Genomic DNA, 13,542 nt, shown 5'->3' with positions numbered 1-13,542 from the left:
TTTTTTTGAGACAAAGTCTTGCTCTGTCACCCAGGCTGGAGTTCAGTGGCGCAATCTCTGCTCACTGCAACCTCCACCTCCTGGGTTCAAGCGATTCTCCTGCCTCAGCCTCCCAAGTTGCTGGGACTACAGGCGCCCACCACCACACCCGGCTAATTTTTGCATTGTTAGTAGAGACAGGATTTCATCATGTTGGCCAGGATGGTCTCAGACTCCTGACCTCAAGTGTGATTGATCTGCCTGCCTCAGCCTCCCAAAGTGCTGGGAATACAGGTATGAGCCACCGTGCCCAGCCCAAGCCAAGCATTTCTTGAAGGATCACAAGCCTTAACTTTTACGTTTCTGAGGTTCCAGTAGGGATTAAATTGATGCCCAGGTTCATTGCTGATGGCCAGGGCCCAGCTACCACCTGTGGAGATAGGAAATATGTGGGCTGACTCCCAACACTTCCAGGTGGAGACAGGAGCTGGAGCCAGCTACCCATTCCTCAAAGGAAAAAGGAACAGGATGTGGCGGCAGCAGCAACATGATTGACAATAAAAATCAAACCCAGACGCTTGGAACGACACAGACCCAAGACTTTGTTCTACATCCAGTGACTCATCAGACTGAACAGGGGTTTAAAAGGAGCCCTAGAACTACGCTAAGTTGCCCAATTGCTTCCTCCCTTGGCTTTCTTTCAACCAGAGGTGCAGTGTCCAAGAGAAAGGTGGTTTCGATTGCTTTTAAACATGCACCCATTTGTTATTTCAGCTCCACAAAGCGCCTCAAGTCTGTGGAGGATGAAATGGACAGTCCTGGTGAAGAGCCATTTTATACAGGCCAAGGGCGCTCCCCAGGAAGTGGCAGTCAGTCAAGCGGATGGCATGAAGTGGAGCCAGGTAAGCAGGGTGGGGGCACGGGCTTGTGGCTAAGCTAACACGGTGAAACCAAACATGCGTGTGGGGTCCCCTGCCATGCAGAAGAGTGAAGAAAGCAAGCTCAAGGTAGTTCACTTTTTCCGGATGGACGCTTGTTTGTATTGTAATCTGATTGCCACATTCATAAAAGGATGGCTGTGCAAAGCAGTAGTAGTAATTGAACTGAAATGTAAGACTGGTGAGATGGTGTATGATTTTCTACTCTTACATATTTCCCCTACACCACAATCCAGCATTTGATTTGCTTTTGGTTTTGTTTTTAATACTATCTTTCACTTTAGTTTTAAAAATTATCTTTTAATAATCCTAATAAAAATCTATCAGCTTTGTCAGCAGGATTGATAATGTTCAAAAGAAGATTGGGTTCCTTGCGCTGCAGTTTAGACTCAGATTTTGATATAAGGACACTTTGCAATATTTTTCCTATTACTGGGTATCATCATGATTATTTTTCTATTTAAATTGAACAACTCTCCTTATTCTGATCTTTACTAAACAAAGGATGACTGCTGGCCTAATCTCCTGGGGTAGTCTAGTCGTGGCTCTGGAGTCTTGTGAGTTAAATGAACTTTTTGAAACCCTTATCGATGTCTAACATGGGGTTAGAGGGAATCTTCTCCAGTGGCTTCCTGAATATGGCAAGTCCAATGGGTATAAAGGAGAGAGTATATGCCTTGAAATCAGACAGTTGGAGTATCATCCTGGCTTCAACTCCTGCTGGCTGTGTGATTGTGGGCAAGTTACCTAGCCTCTCTGACCTGTGTCTCCGTTTTTATAATCTGAGAGTACTAATAGCTATTTCCTAGCATAGCTACTACCTAGCATAGAGGAAGTATAAAAAAACTGTTCTCTGGCCATCCTGCCCCAGCCTTTGCTTCAGAGTAATTCCCTGCAAGTACAGACGAGCACCAAGGAAATCTCTGAACCAACCTCTTCATCTACAAATCTTAGCTCCCTTCTTTCCTCCCTAAAACTTTTTTCAAAAGACAATGCTGACAGAGTGTGACTATAAAGGTGTGGCACAGGGGAGACGCTGGGGTGATAGCACCATTCTGCATCCTGATTGTGGTGGTGACAGTAATCTGTGTAACTTAACATTCACGGAAGTACCTATCTCCCTGCTCAAGTTAGTGTTACTGTACCATAATTAAAAACAAAACAGAAACACCTCAGGCCCATTGGCCGTGTCTTTTATATTGCCCCTGCTATTAAAATGCGAAAATGTCTCTTTGCCTTGCTTCTGCCTAGTCTCTCACTCATTCATTCCATAGTCTTTGTCGGGAACCTTCTCTGTGTGAAGCACTATGCCAGGTTCTGGGAACTCAAGGATGGCTGGAAAGGCTATGGCGCCTGCTCTCAAGGAATTCACAATCAGAGGTGGGAAACAAACACATAAGCAGGTCATTATATGTTGATATGGGAAGTGCAGAGATGATGGTGTTAGTCTTCCGTGCCTTCTGTTTCTAATCAGTACCGAATACAGCACCCAAGGTGTGGTGGTGGTTCTACAAAGGTCACACATTGTCTTTTCTCCACATTTGTGTTCACATCAGCTCACCTAAAGTGCCTAAGAAATAGTCCCAGTCCTAAATCAGAAGGAAAATGCTGACTGTCACTGCCACTACCTGCATCGTCAGCGTGACCTCTGTGTAGTGCCCCTGAAAAGTTTATGTGCTATTAAAAAATTAAAAGATGTGAAACTTCTTTGAACCCTTTTTCAAAGGCTAATTAGAGCCCTAGCCAATTTACCTGCTCCAGTGAAAATCAGAATTAAACATATAGGCTTGGTACATTTGTGCTTGATTATTGTGCTTTTTTGTGCATATTGAAGCTGCTTTATTAGGTTGAGGTACTCAGCTCTCCCCCATCTTGAGGCTGAGCTCTAGGTCCTTACATTTACTTCCTCTGGGTATATCTTGGGTCCGTGGAGGTTGATTGATTATAGAGTACTTTGACCTAGTGACTCTTTTATTCAGAGCAATTCCTATTCCCATCTGTATATTATGATTCAAGCGATCATAAATTTTAACATTTGAATACCTGAATCCTTTGTAGTCATTAAACAACTAAAGTTTAACGGCTGAATCCTTTTTGGTAAGAGGTAGGGGTGTGTGTGTGTGTGTGTGTGTGTGTGTGTGTGTTTACCTATGTATATTCTTAGAGAAACCCTTGCAGTTACACTCCTGGACTGACTCTCCATTCTCTATCCCCATTTCATTACAGAAAAATTCAGTTTCATGGTATCTGTTTATAGGGAGTGATAGAGGATAGTGGATAAATGTACATTTGGCCATATTCAGCATAGAAAGTCATAATTGCAACAAGGCCTGAGGGGACATTAAAACTCAACTGAAGGATGTTGCACATGTTCATGGTGACTTTGGTGTCATTAACTCACACCAGCCATTTTTAAATGGATAATTTATGCCGCCAGATGGTCCTTTTTGGGGATTTTCCATAAAGCTCAATCCCCTTTTTGGCACAGAGAACACCTTTATGTTGTTCCCACACTTATGCAGGCCTGCATAGCTTTTCCCCAGGGGTACAGTTAATTGAGAAGGAGGCTTTTAGTGGTTCACTCATGTAAATTACCTTCAGAAATATGTTGGGAGTTACGTATATCTGAATGCACTGGCAGCCTCTTGGTTGCCTACATGCGGGATAATTCTCTCAAACAAGTACTAAGGATACTGTGATGATGCCTCAGATGTGACACAGGAAGCGAGGCCTGTCCCTGCTCCTCGCTCAGAGCCCTTTGGTATCTGCTCACCTGCCCTCAAATGCTTTTTCAGGACTCCCTGGCCAAAAGAGGGCTAAAGGTTGCCAGAAGAGACAAATTTCCTAGAGCAACAGGAAGATTATGGAAAGTAAAACAAACCAGACATGCAGTAAATTACATGGGCGTTTGCAAATGTCTTTTGTAGTATCCTGTTTCCCATTAGTTTATCTCAGCACTTTTCATGCACAGCTCTTATTATCTGGGAAGAAGGGCATAGGAGATTAAAGATGATGTTAGTTGAAAAACTTCAGACGACTTCAGAATGACTTTTGCTTCTCTGACAGTGCTGCATTTGTCCCTCCGACTTAGTTTCGTTTCCCAGTTATCTCAAAACTGGGTTAGATTCGAAGCTTTGAAACAAATCATGAATTGATGAAACGAGTCCTATGAAATTCTGTCAAGCACAAATGCACATACCATCAACTCTTGTTTAACTGAAGAAATGAAAAATTACAGAGAAATTGATAATGCAGATAAACAGGAAGGAGACCAATAGGCAGCGCCCACATTGGGTCAGACACTGCATGTTGCTTTCATCTATATGGAAAAATGCTAGTTACAGTTGAGTACCTACTGTTCCAGGTACCTACTGTGTACCAGGTTTTTTAAAAACCTCCTTTAATGTGCAAGATTTAATGATCCTGCCTCCATAGGGATAAAAACTGAGAATCATGAAAGGTTAAGTGACTTGCCCAAGTCCACACAGATAGTAATTCTGTGGATTCAAAATCCATATTTAAAACTAAATCTGACTTCAGAGTCTAAGTTTATTTTCTGTACTCAGTATCCTCTTTACCATAAACATTTAAAGCAGCATTTTAGGGTCTCATGTCCTGGACTGATACCTCATTTAAAACATTATAATGAGAAACAATAACTCATCAGAGAGACCTGAAGAATATTCTGTTTTTCTTATCCCAAAGCATTGTCATATAACTTGATCTAGAGAAGAAATATACATTATTAAATATACATAGGACACAATATATAAGAGTATTAACTGTTAGCAAAGTAAACTGTCTATCATTTTCATTTATAAAATCAAATGATCCTCAGCAGTTAGGTCTTTGTTCAAATAGTATCTCATCAGACAGGCCCTCAGTGATCTAAAATAGCTGCTGATCCTCCCTCCATCATCCTATAATTCACAACCCTGCTTTGCTTTCTTTATATCTCTATCTACTTTTTTTTTTTTCCTGAAAGGGAGCCTGCTGTGTTGCCCAGGCTGGAGTGCAGTGGTGTGATCTCAGCTCACAGCACCCTCCACCTCCTGGGTTCAACTGATTCTCCTATCTCAGTCTCCCGAGTAGCTAGGACCGCAGGTACTTGCCACCACACCTGGCTAATTTTTGTGTTTTTAGTAGAGATGGTGTTTCACCATGTTGGCCAGGCTGGTCTCAAACTCCTGGCCTCAAGTGATCATCCAGCCTCAGCCTCCCAAAGTGCTGGAATTACAGGTGTGAGCCCACCATGCCCTACCATCTGTCTGCTATTATTGTCTGTTTTCTCTCTCTAGGAGATACACTCCATGAACAGTGGGACTTTGTCTTTTCCATTGCTATCTCTCTGACAACCATAACAATGTCTAGCACATAATAGGTACTCCATAAATATTGATTGAATGAATGAAATGATAAAGCAGAGAATTTGGGGTGCTTTCAATAAACTTGATAGCAGAATTTGCTACCAAGAATACTCGCAGAATTGGTGTTTACTGCATTTTCAATGTGCATGCTTTCAGTCAAATCCTATTACTAGCAAGTTATAAACAGAACAATTGCTTAGGCTCAGCCAAGGACCCCACTGACAAGCAGCAGTGCATCGACTATTACAAGTATCCCTCACCTGAAAGTGTGTTCCCTTAAATGAATCAAACCTTTTTTAAAAAAATTTTAAAAATCTGTATTATTTTTAAGTTCATTGTTGAGTATGAGCTCTATATTAAGAATCCCAGTAGTGAATCCTTTGTGGAACATTTTATGTAGTATAGACAACCTCCTTTACTTACCTGTGAAAAATTCAGATTTCCATACCAAATTTTCTCTTATACAAGTATATATGAGACACTTCAGACCCTTGCTACTCAAAGTGTGGTCTGAGGACCTGCAACATGGCATCACCTGGGGGCTTACTAGAAATACAGAATCCTGCCCGGACGCAGTGGCTCACGCCATAATCCCAGCACTTTGGGGGCCCAAGGTGAGAGGATCGTTTGAGGCCAGGAGCTTGAGATCAGCCTAGGTAACATAGCAGGACCCCGTCTCTACAAAAAAATGTTTTAAATTAGCTATGCATAGTGGCATGTGCCTGTAGTCCTAGCTACTCGGTAGGCTGAGACAGGAGCCTTGCTTGAGCCTGGGAGCTTAAGGTTATAGTGAGCTATGATTGTGCCATTGCACTCCAGCCTGAGCAACTGAGTGAGACTCTGTCCCAAAAGAAAAGAGAAACAAACAGAAAAGCAGAACCTCAGGCCCCACCTAGACCAACAGAATTTTTAAAAGCTCTCCTGGCATGTTACAGTTTGCAAAGCACTAATTTAGGCTGCTTCTTTCTTCCTTTTGGTGGGTTCTCTTTACTCAGTAAGGAGAACTGTCTGGAAGCCACCTTAACTTTAAATGTCTTGCTCCCAACCTTTCTCTCTATGTTAAGTAGGTTCTCTTTAAAACAATTCTAGATAGGTAGAAATCTAGCCTCTTTTCAAACAGATTAGAAAAGATTGTATTCTGGGTGACTCTAGATACCTCATTGCAAGAAAAACAATTCTCTAGTGTCCTCCTCTCTCCCATAGTCCTCCAGTTTAGGGCCTGTTGCTTGAAGAAGAATGGCTGGTCATCTAATCATTATCATTAAAGTCCAGCCAAGTCATTGAATCCTTATTAAGCGCTGACTGTGTACAGTACACTAGAGTAGATACAGAGAGGACTCCAGCAGGTCCCTATTTCCAAGGGCAAACCTCTGAATTTCCACAAGTATCAGTCACTACTTGTAAGGTGGGAACTGTTCCTTCTGCTCCATCTCTGTCACAAAGTTATGACAGATGAGATAATGAAGTCCAAAGTCGTTTGTGAAAGTTAATATTCTCTATCATGTGAAATATCATCATTAGGATTATTGAGGCAGCCAGGCCTTACCCAGCTGAGAGTAGTTGAAAGCACACAGGATTAAGTGTCACAGGAGGAAAAGAAGAGAGCTGATATGATTTTGATTTGCGTTTCTCTAAAGACCAGTGATGATGAGCATTTTTTCCTATGTTTGTTGGCCTCATAAATGTCTTCTTTAGAAAAGTGTCTGTTTGTATCCTTTGCCCACTTTTGAATGGGTTTGTTTGTTTTCTTGTAAATCTGCTTTAGTTCTTTGTAGATTCTGGATATTAGCCCTTTGTCAGATGGGTAGATTGCAAAAATTTTTTCCCATTCTGTTGGTTGCCGGTTCACTCTAATGATTGTTTCTTTTGCTGTGCAGAAACTCTTAAGTTGAATTAGATCCCATTTGTCTATTTTGGCTTTTGTTGCCATTGCTCTTGGGGTTTTAGTCATGAAGTCCTTGCCTATGTACTGAATGGAATTGCCTATGGTTTCTTCTAGGGTTTTTATGGTGTTAGGTCTTATGTTTAAATCTTTAATCCAGCTGGAGTTAATTTTAGTGTAAGGTGTAAAGAAGGGGTCCAGTTTCAGCCTTCTGCACTTGGCTAGCCAGTTTTCCCAACACCATTTACTAAACAGGGTATCCTTTCCCCATTGCTTGTTTTTGTCAGATTTGTCAAAGATCAGATGGTTGTAGATGTGTGGCAATACTTCCAAGCTTTCTGTTCTGTTCCATTGGTCTGTATCTCTGTTTTGGTGCCAGTAGCATGCTGTTTTGATTACTGTAGCCTTGTAGTATAGTTTGAAGTCAGGTAGCATGATGCCTCTGGCGTTGTTCTTTTTGCTTAGGATTTTCTTGGCCATGCAGGCTCTCTTTTGATTCCACATTGTGGTAACATCTCACGCCAGTTAGAATGGTGATCATTAAAAAATCTGGAGACAACAGATGCTGAAGAAGATGTGGAGAAATAGGAACACTTTTAAACTGTTTGTAGGAGTGTAAATTAGTTCAACCATTGTGGAAGACAGTGTGGCGATTCCTCAAGGACCTAGAAATAGAAATCCCATTTGATCCAGCAATGCCATTACTGTGTATATACCCAAAGATTATAAATTGTTCTATTATAAAGACACATGCACATGTATATTCATTGCGGCACTATTTACAATAGCAAAGACCTGGAACCAACCTAAATGCCCATCAGTGATAGACTAGATAAAGAAAATTTGGCACATATACACCATGGAATACTATGCAGCCATAAAAAAGGACAAGTTCGTGTCCTTTGCAGGGACATGGATGAATCTGGAAACTATCATTCTCAGCAAACTGACACAAGAACAGAAAATCAAACACCACATGTTCTTACTCATAGGCGGTATTGAACAATGAGAACACATGGGCATAGGGAGGGGAACATCACACACTGGGGTTTGTTGGGGGGTGGGGAGCTAGGGGAGGGACAGTGAGGGGTGGGGAGGTTGGGGAGGGATAACATTGGGAGAAATGTCTGATGTAGGTGACAGGGGGATGGAGGCAGCAGACCACCATGGCATGTGTGTACCTATGCAACAATCTTGCAAGATCAGAGCATGTACCCCACAACTTAAAAGTACAGTGTAAAAAAAAAAAAAAAGGAGGGCTGATCATCTGACCAGAGAATAAGGGACAATTTTCCTAAAGGGTAGCACTTAACACTGGATTTAGATGGAATGAGACTGAGAAGTGTTCATGTCTCACTTGAAAGTGAGTCTTGCCTTAGTCTTTTGATCGTTAGTATATGTAAATTTAAGTCTTCTTCATACATATTTCTTCCTAAGTTGAAGGCAGCTCTGTGGCTATTCTGTGAACCTTTCCCAGGTTATCTTTGTCCCCAAAGTTGACAATTTATACCGGGAGTGTAGTGGGTTTCAGAGATGAGTGGTTTGCACCACTTTCAGATTTGAGGCCACATCTGCATTAAGCACACACATATCAGTAAGTTTCAGCAGACCTAAAAAGTGAAGCAAAAATTTTTATTGTAAAAAAAAAAAAGAAGAACATGAAATTACAGGACTTTTCGGTGAAATGCAGTACTGTGTTTGAAGTACATGCATAAGAGGCTACTTAAATTTTCTCCTGTAAAAAAGCATTCAGAACTCTAAATGCCTTCAATAATAATGTGATTTTAAAACAATTAACAGGCACAGTTGCATCTACCAAAATGTTGGAAGTTTCAAAACAGTTCAGTGAAAGTTTTGAAGTCTAATTCGATAAGTAGTAAATTTAGTCATATTTTTATAAATACTTTTAGAGATACACTTCACCGCAAAGAGTAAGTTGTTCTCATTTTTGGAGGTCAAAATTAAGTACTTTAGACCAGGCTCAATGGCTCATGCCTGTATTCCCAGCACTTTGAGAGGCCAAGGTGGGTGAATCACTTGAGGTTTGAGACCTGGCCAGCATGGTGAAACCCTGTCTCTACTAAAAATACAAAAATTAGCCTGGCAGGGTGGCCCTCCTGCAATCCCAGCTACTAGGGAGGCTGAGATAGGAGAATCATTTCAACCAGGAGGTGGAGGCTGCAGTGAGTTGAGATTGCACCATTGCACTCCAGTCTAGGCGGCAAGAATGAAACTCCATCTCAAAAACAAAAAAAAATTAACTACTTTAATAACATGTTTTCTGTTCCTATCACAATTATTAAGAAACATAGTTTTAAAAAAATTGTTTAAAGGCATCTTTCAAAGAATATTTCAGTAAACGTCTGGTTAGTCAGCAACCTAGGGCATTTAGAACTAGGGTTCTGTGTCATAGCTACTGGCAGCAGAGCTGATTTTTGCAGACTTAGGTTAGTTACTGTAATTTTAAATATTACATGTGAGGTTCACTTGGATTCCCAACTCTGCTGGTCCTAATTTGACTGCCAACAATCATTTATCAATTTCAAGAGTGAAGGAAGTCAACCAACTTACACTTCTAGCTGAGACACAGAGGAAGCCCATTATCAGTGCCAGTAAAAGGCAGTGACAGGTAACAATAGTGCATTGATCACAGACACTCCACTACACTAGCATATGTTAGAGAAAATGATTACACCTCCCTTCATCTCCTGCTGGAATAGGAATAGTCAGTGCCACAGCACATTGCCATGGGATTGATGTCTTGGCTTTTCTTCTGCATATATGGGAGCAGTAGGAAAGCATCATCTGTGACCACATCCTCTTCCATGATCTCTTCTCATATTGGCACCTGCTCATTAGAGACTGCTGCACCAGGGGCCACTGGGACAGTAACAAGGGGCCTCTTCTCTTTTTTTTTTTTTTTTTTTTTTTTTGGAGATGGAGCCTTGCACTGTCGCCCAGGCTGGAGTGCAATGGTGTGACCTCAGCTCACTGTAACCTCCACCTCCGGGGTTCAAGTGATTCTCCTGCTTCAGCCCTCATGAGTAACTGGGATTACAGGCACATGCCACCACACCTGGCTAATTTTTGTATTTTTAGTAGAGACCAGGTTTCACCTTGTTAGCCAGGATCGTCTCAATCTGCTGACTTCATGATCCGCCCATCTCAGCCTCCCAAAATGCTGGGATGCATGAGCCACCATGCCCGGCAAGGGGCCTCTTCTTTACATCTTCTCGATCAGAGAAATTTCACCCAAGTAAGGGGTTATGACAGGAATGCTGTATTACAAAATGAGCACTGTAACCCCCTTCAAAAATCCCTTGCCTTCTTTATCAAGGCTATGTCTTCTTGATGTCAGAAAAAGGCCTAAAACAGCTCCTTGTAATTGGCCTCTAAAAGGTTGCCTGTTAGAGGAAAAGAAACATTCTTCTCATACACACACACCTATGCTTTGTGTATGTGTTATATACATAAATGATAAAGCATGATCCAAAAAATTGTTGAGATTCCTGAAGCCTCTAGTACCTGGCAACTTGGTAGCCATTCAGTCAACATTTGTTTAATAACTGAGTAAGAAATAAGATGGAGATCACACATGTCTCATTTTGTCCTTTGAGTAAGACCAAGCGCTCCTAAGCAGAGTGATGTATACATTTGTCTAACGAATGAGCATTGCTCCACTTGCGTCGGAGAACCCAGATGTACAATTCTGTGAATGCAGAAGCTCTCGGGAAAACAGATGCTGCATTTCAGCTGGTCTTGTCTGAATAAATAAATTACCCAAATCTCCAAATTTTTAATTTCATGTTTGAAAATGAAGCTGTGTAAATATTCTAGAAGGGGAGGAAGAAGGAAATGTAGTATGTGCGTTAGGTTTATGTGTGAAATCCTCCTCCCTGCCCTGTGCCTGTCACCGTCCTCAGTACAGTCCCCGTGGCTCAGGTGGCCAACTCATAGTGTGGCTTGGGTGGAGCTTACTGTAAGGAGGAACTTTAAAGCAAATTCCATTCCAACCACAGCAATCTTCATAGGCTTTCTGGGAAGGGAGATGATACGTGAGAAATAGAATGTATTAAAAAAGAGGAAAAAGTACAAATTAAGAATTTTAAAAGTTAGTCATTCTCGTGTTCTACCATGAGCAAGCCTGAGATTTTTAGCAAACTACTTCTCTGAATTTTCATTTCCTCATACAAACATTGAGGACAATAAAACGGCTTTGCCTTCCTAACTCATAGCTTTGAAAAGATCAAATGAGATGATACAAACAAGAACTACCACTTATTAAGCATTAGCTTTGTGTAAAAGTATTGTGCAGGGCACTATACATATTTTTAATATATACAAAGTATATTTAATAAATCACAATGCCTTAACGAAATACTGTATATACTTTTTAGGGGGTAAATACTTTGAAAACCCTGAACTTACTATATGAATTTTAAATACTATGAAATGTATTTGTTAACATATTTTACACCATTGCATCTATTATATGCAGAGCACTGTGCAAAAATGATAGAAGAAGTATGAAAACAAGCTAAACAGAACTTGCCTTCAAAGAGCTCACAGTCCAGCGAAGGAAGGAAGGGCAACTGGTTAAACAAGTACCCAATGGCTATAATATGTAAGATGTAGAGCACAGCAAGCATCATATGGGTGAGGAGTTTCTTCAGTGGCTTAGGCCACAGTCCTCCGCTGTGCCTGCTCAAAATAGCTGGTGCATCAGCCATTTCATTGTTAAAGGAGCAGCAGTGAATACTGGCCCCTGTTTCCTTCCTTTCATAATGGAGTCTAATGTTACTCCATCTCTAAGAAGCACCTGGACAGCTGACATACTAGGAAGTCCTCAAGAAGTACACGTACAGAGATACAGTTTATCATTCCTTACTCATGGACCCAAATCTCCCCTGTCTGAAATAGACAGTTTTCTGATTTGCAGATGATGGAGTAGGTAGAATACAAGCAAATAATTTACTTAGAGGGAACAAAATTCATCTGAATAGAGATTAAATTCATCAGAAAGTAAAATAACCAGAAAGTATAGTTGGAGGAGGAGTAAAGAAAGATTAAAAAAGACAGATAGCTCTATCATCAATAGATAATAAGCAGACTTACCTAAGAGTATACTGTGATTTCCTATATCTGATATTTTTTAAATATATATAGAACTTAAATTGAAGATAGTGTTAACCACAGATATAACGATGAAAATACTTTAGTGACCTTACCTCCTCAGCTCTATTATATGAACACAATGTAGCTGTTTTATAGACTCAAGACAAGTTGATTAACAATAAATATATATTGGCTTGTATGTTGTCACTGCTGCTGAAATGTCAAACTGTTTTATAAGTAATAGCAATAACTGATGTTTATTGAGCACCTACTATGGGCCATACATTGTTCTAATCTATATACATACATATACATATAAGCATATATGTGTGTGTGTACATATACATTCATTCAAATTGTGAAAAGTAATACAAATCACTAATACTACTGTCTGCAGACTTATTTCCCTCTCTCCTAGGGTCTTATATTTATCCTACTTACTGATGATTCTCTTTAAATGTTAAATAACCAAATATAGCACTGACGTTTATATGGAAATAAAGTTCTGTGGGTTTTGGCCATCAGTGTTTTTAGTAAAGCAGTTTTTTAGCCCCGAGAGTAAGAGGCTTTTACTTGGGGAATTGGGGAGAGAGGGAAGCAAGAAGTCCTTGGCCCGTGCAGATCCCAGGCGTCAATACTGTGTGCAGCCCACTGCTGTGCGGCAGTTTCTGATGAGGCTGTGCACATCCCAGTGGCTTTCCTGCTCAGCAGAGGATTACAATAATGCCTATTTATCCAGCTCTGTCCATCCAAGGATTTTAGATGCATCATAAACTCATCAATTAATCAGAGACATGGCACCCATTTCGAAATGCTGCGTGAATTACATCCTAGAAGATTACGAGAAATGCTCACGTTGACAGAGTAAATCAAGAACTATTTCCTGATGGATTCCTGAACGACACACCAAGTACTGAAATGAAGAGGGCTCTCCCGAGCACTGATTCACAAAGTATATCTCAAGTGGAAAAAAAGTCCAGAATCAAAAGTCACTTTATTTCAAAGCATCTGTTAAACTTGAAAAATTAAACTGAGGTAGAATGGCAAAACCCATTAAATATTAATACAATTAATTGGCTTCCCTCTTCAAAGTATTACTGACCCCTCTTTCTTAACAGTTAAAACCCCTCTGAAACCTTTGGGTTTTTTAAAATACAGGGTTGGGCTGGGCGCGGTGGCTCACACCTGTAATCCCAGCACTTTGGGAGGCGGAGGCGGGTGGATCACGAGGTCAAGAGATCGAGACCATCCTGGTCAACAT

General features: G+C 40.8%; 1 protein-coding gene across 3 annotated transcripts in view; it reads left to right on the top strand.

Moving 5' to 3' along the window:
* NFIA (nuclear factor I A) overlaps positions 1-13,542 on the top strand; it is a 387,507-nt gene that overhangs the window by 281,277 nt on the left and 92,688 nt on the right. For all 3 annotated transcript variants that reach the window (XM_017541600.2, XM_017541602.1, XM_017541598.2), the window contains exon 6: positions 754-881. In XM_017541600.2, the coding sequence (XP_017397089.1) occupies positions 754-881 (128 nt within the window). The remainder of the gene's footprint in view (positions 1-753; positions 882-13,542) is intronic.

This window comes from Cebus imitator, unplaced genomic scaffold (genome assembly GCF_001604975.1).
Source record: "Cebus imitator isolate Cc_AM_T3 unplaced genomic scaffold, Cebus_imitator-1.0 Scaffold135, whole genome shotgun sequence".
Classification (NCBI taxonomy): domain Eukaryota; kingdom Metazoa; phylum Chordata; class Mammalia; order Primates; family Cebidae; genus Cebus; species Cebus imitator.
This window is presented reverse-complemented; position numbering and strand designations above follow the sequence as displayed.